Source organism: Pygoscelis adeliae, unplaced genomic scaffold (genome assembly GCF_000699105.1).
Source record: "Pygoscelis adeliae isolate BGI_AS28 unplaced genomic scaffold, ASM69910v1 Scaffold294, whole genome shotgun sequence".
In the NCBI taxonomy this organism is placed as follows: Eukaryota; Metazoa; Chordata; class Aves; order Sphenisciformes; family Spheniscidae; genus Pygoscelis; species Pygoscelis adeliae.
In genome coordinates, this window is record NW_008824722.1 from 78621 (window position 1) to 83649 (window position 5029).

At 45.3% G+C, this 5029-nt stretch overlaps 1 protein-coding gene across 6 annotated transcripts in view; it reads right to left on the reverse strand.

Annotated features, from left to right (window-relative positions):
• WBP1L (WW domain binding protein 1-like) overlaps positions 1-5029 on the reverse strand; it is a 46320-nt gene that overhangs the window by 23943 nt on the left and 17348 nt on the right. For 2 of the 6 annotated variants that reach the window (XM_009323231.1, XM_009323226.1), the window contains exon 1: positions 996-1295. The exons of the other annotated variants lie outside the window; for them this stretch is intronic. In XM_009323231.1, the coding sequence (XP_009321506.1) occupies positions 996-1053 (58 nt within the window). In that variant the 5' untranslated portion in view covers positions 1054-1295. Of the gene's footprint in view, positions 1-995; positions 1296-5029 lie in introns of those variants that run through there. 6 annotated transcript variants of the gene reach the window in all.

Here is a 5029-nt window from a genome sequence, read left to right on the forward strand (position 1 = left end):
CAGCAGGGTGGGAGGGAGAGAGGGAGGGAGTGAGGGAGCTGCATTTCACCAAAAACTGAACCGATAAGGAAAAAGAGACAGCACTGTTTACTCAGCAGTGTGCTGCAAGTCCTGTTGCCTTCATTTCTAAACAACTGAAAGTAGGTAGTTTAAAACACACTATGGTCCAATCTTGAATTTTTAATTCTAAATTAGAAACTGCAAGCAGCACTCTGATATCATGCAATATCTATTTATTGTGGATTACAGATCTCAGCAGTGCTGGGAAGAGTTTACAGTTAGATCCCCCTCCAGACATGCCTCCCAGACCAAAAAAAGGGTTTGCTCTCCCCGAGCCTAGGAACACATAGTTGGCACCTCCTCTAGTGGGGAGCAGCTGGGCAGTTGCTACCGTTTCTCATTCCACTCGACATTACCAGCTATTAAATTATCCCAAGTTTCTTGTTCAAGCTCAAACTCTCCCAGAAGAATTAAAAAGTCACCAAGCTGGGGGTCACAGAGCATTGCCATTTTCTGTTTGGTGACCTGTGTCAGAGATGAGATATATATAAAAATGTCTTTTTTTTTTTTTTAAACCACAGTTTAACACTCAAAATACTGCCCACACAAGAAAAAGGCTCAAAGTTTGGCATGTTTTTAAACAATATAAACACAATTCCATACTAAGGACTGTGGAAAGTACCTTAAAACCCAACCAAACAAAAACCGCACAGGAGCACAACACAAAGAGCCACACTGCCACAAAACGTACAACAACAACAAGAGAGTTTCTTTCCCTGGCTCGCAGTTTTGCTCCTTCCTCGCTAATAAAAAGCAGCTCTCACGCTACCACGGCTCCCCGATCAAACGCCACGGGTGGGGAAGCGCTGTTTGTACGGTTCCGTTCTGGGAAAGTCAGAAATCATTTCCTTGGGCGGGGGAGGGAATAAAAATAAAAGCAGTCAGTCACATCCTCCACCTGAGCAAGCAGCTCCCACCGCACCGAAGCTGGTTACCTGTCTGAGACCCAGGAGGAAAGGCATTCTGCAGGCTCATCCTCCGCACCAAGCGCATGGGAAGGCAGGAATTTAAAGCCCCACAGTGACCATTTCCTCATCTGCTGTGGGCAGCCCGCTCCTCCGATCCTATTTAAACCAGGGCTTCCTCGGCTGGGAATGCTAAGTAAACAGGGTCCTGGGACACTGCACGCACTCGCTGGCTCCCCCTCCTCCTCCTCCCACTCCCCGTGACATATCTCAGACGCAGCCCAGCCGGGGTGTTTGCAAGAGGGAAATGACATCAGGTCGGGCAGTTCTGAAAAAGGAAAAAAAAAAAAAAAACCACCACACACACACACAAAAAAAAAAAGAGAGCCCTGAACCTTAAGAGAGCTGCTGGTTAACAGCAGGCAGCTCGCTGCAAACGGGAGCTGCGTGCTGCTGGGCAGTGCTGCCCGTGCGGGACCCTGGCAGGGAGCCGTGGAGGAGCAGAAGCGCTCTCCTCCCTGCTAACTGGATGCTGCAAGTGGAGGGGAAGCTATTAAAAACGTTGGCAAGAGCCGACAGCTCCTCAGTGATAATTAAATCTCGCTAAGCAAAAATAGACATTTAATCTACTTTTGAGGAGAAAGCTAAATTCGATGCTGCTTGCTGAACAGCACTGGAGCTCTAGGAGCAACCACCGTGGTTTCTCCGAGTACCTCCAGACCCCAGGGACCTCGGTAAAGCCTTCACAGATCCAAAGTACTCCCATGCCGCCTTCTGCCTACCACCACGGCTCCCGTTTTTTTTGAGCAACTCTTACAACACTGTTTAACTCTCGGCCCCTCCAGAAAACAGCCGTCCCACTAAAGAAACAGCAACAACTCCCCTGATTTCAGTAGGATCAGGATTGGGCCTCTCCAGCATCAGACAGGTGATGGGAAGACATTTTAATCCACCTCTCCCCAAGAAAAATGCAACTAGCCCCGACGGAAGGTTTCTCATTCTACTCAAGCTCATGTCACATTTTCATGCCAAGGGGCAATTAAGCCTTATAAACAAATTTATCATCTGGTGCCCAGGATGGCATGTCTTGTTTGTCCTCTCCCAAGCAAGGAGTACAGCAAGTTCCACAGTGGTGTAGGAGATGACACTGCAGAAGGTAATCTAAATTTAACTCCCTTTTCTACCTCCACTTTGAAAGTTCAGCAACCTCTTTTTTTTGTGCTTCTCTTTAATCAGCAGCTGTCCTCGTCTGTCGGGGGGGACTGGGACACCACTGCCACTCCCACATGCCCCAGCAGCAGCTCACGGATATTTGACAGAGGGGCAACTCCCCTTGCTCTTGGCCTCTTTGGCTTTTAGAGCTCAACACATTAAAATATTTGACAAGGAAAGGAATATACTTTTTTCCCCATAGAGAGTTCACTGAACCCCTTTTTTAGTAACCGTTTTAACAATAATTTCAGGACTTCAGAAGAGAGAGCGAGAAACCACATGTAATTCTTACAAATGCTAATTTGCAACACCAGAAAAAGATTTTAAAAAAAGGAAAGAAAAAAACCAACCCAGAACAGAATCCCCCTGGATAGCCAGATAGCTTGCAGCAGCGTCAGAAAAAGACATCCATTTTCCACATGCCAAAACCCCTCAGTGACCACTGCTGCTGCCTCCTCCCAGCCCAGCCCAGCCCAGCCTGGGGTTGTTTCCCAAATGAGAACCCCACTGTGGGTGTCCTCTACACAATTAGGCTGTGAGACTATACACAAGTATTACTTATTTTTACACCAACTTAAAGCCACCATATAAACTTGCTATTTAAGGTAAGCACATCTCTGTTTTTCCTAAGAGAAAACAGGCACATAAGTAATTTCCTGGACAATAGAAAACATCAGCGTTAACTAGCATCAGCCAGGCAACGGGATTTTCCAGCTTTTGTGCTCTTGGATCAAACAAACTCTCAACCTTTGCTTTTCCAATTCTATGGACAAACACCAGTGATATAAAAGGGCAACTTTCTGTTTTAGTAATCTGTTCTGCGGCCTCACGCTGTCCTTTGAAATATCCGATTCTGGCTGTTGCTATCCAGAGCCCTGGACTAGGCAGATCCCAGGGCTGAGCCAATGCAGCAATTTCTAAATCCCTACTGTCAGAAGGAATCTAACTTTAACCACCCGCCTCTCCCCCAGCACGTACTCAAAAGGCAAAGCGTCATTCCAGATCTAAGACAAGTTGTGAAGGACTATCAAAGGCAGTAACTTAGTGGAAAAGCAAAAGCATCCTAATTTATGTGTGAATTTAGTAATCCTGGAAAGCTGACACAAAAAAGGTGTTTTGCAAGCACGCGTTACCCCATTCGACTACAGCAGCAGCAGCCACCCTCTCTTGTAGTGTCTGAATGACAGCGGCCAGTAACACGCTCCACAAACTCTGCTATAGGTGACTATGGAAAAAGCCCTGGAGAGGGGCAAAAAAACCCCTGGATGAGTTAGCTCATACCTTTATAATACCCTAATCAATACACTTAGAGCCTTTTCAAAACACCTACGTTCCCCTAATCATTGCAATTGCTTTGGATATTCCAACTGGTATCATTTTGCCCCCTCCTCTTTTTAAGTTCATAAGTACTTGCCCCAATGCTTTGTCTTGTGGTAACGAGTTTCATAGACAGTGGTTGTGAACAAATAGTTCCTTTCATCAGGAGTGAATTCACCACCTTCTAATCTGACTTTCATATTATTAGCAGGTGGGAACAGAAATCCCCATCCATCTTCTCACCCATTCATTACTCTGTACCTGTTGGCTATCTTCTTATAAAAGATATCAATCTTCCCCATCCTCTTAACGTAAAATCTTTTCCCAAAGCCTTCAGCCGCTCATTGCCCATTTTCAAAACTTTTCTAATTTTCTATTGCTCTCCGCTTGGAGGCAACCAGAGCTGAAATAATAATCTTAATGAAAACAAGAGCAGCTCTAAGGCAGGCTCAGCATGGGTTTCACTTCCTTTACACAAACCTGGAGTTTAACATCTGCAAAGGCCACCCATCTATGACACAAGAGTGTGTCTATCCGAGATACAGAAAACAGAGCAAACACAAGTTTTTACAGTTTCTCTGTAGATGAATCTCTTGAGGGCTCTGAAAAGCCAGGGCTAATGTCAGGACAGATTATGGGATCTACATTATTCTGAAAATTTGCTTTAGGCAGCCACCAACCATCCTTTTTTGGCATGTCAGTGTGGATCCCACTACAGGATAACGGTGAGCAAGTTTCTTTTGAAAAAGGGGGAATAAAGACCTCTGGGCTTTATCAGTTTGTAGTACTGCTCTCCTGAACATGCCATCTGCCCCAAACATGATGTCAAGCAAAGGATGCTGCTTGACGCTTTCACAAGCCCAACACACACTGTGCCTCGTGACCTCAGATATTAGCATGCAACTGAAGCAGATGATGGAAGTTGTTTGGGCCATTTTAGAGTCGCTTTCCATGTTCGGCGGGAGATGCTTGCAAGCAGGTTTAGTAACCTAGCAAGATACAATATCCATTTTGATACCCCCCAAGGAGACAGCTTGACCTTTAGATGATCCAGTTATGACAACACGATTGGAACAAAAATTGAAGTTGCACAGCTCAAATCTGTCAGGCTTGAAGCACAAGGCTACTCTCAGTTGCTCCATTATTAGAGTCCTAGGCAGCGAGAGGTTTTGAACAGTAAATATGGGTGGCGTGTAATATCCCCTCAATTAAACTTTAATACCATGGTTCTGCAGCTATATATATACAGGTTGACCATAAAGTTGGAACAATTTTATCTAATGACTCTTCCATTTGTGCACTCTGTTATTTTCATGTTGGTAACAGGAGCATCAGCTATCCATTTCCATTAGTCAGCCCACAGCCTTGGGGGCTACAACTGAGACTACACAGGCCTGTCAGGCACTCGAAACAAAGTGTGAAAGAAGCAACCTGAATGAGGGTGACTATCTTTCCCCATCCTGGAGATAGCTCTGGGAATAAAGAGAAAAAGGGAAAGAAACATACAGAAAGGCAGGAAAGCAGATATCTTTCCC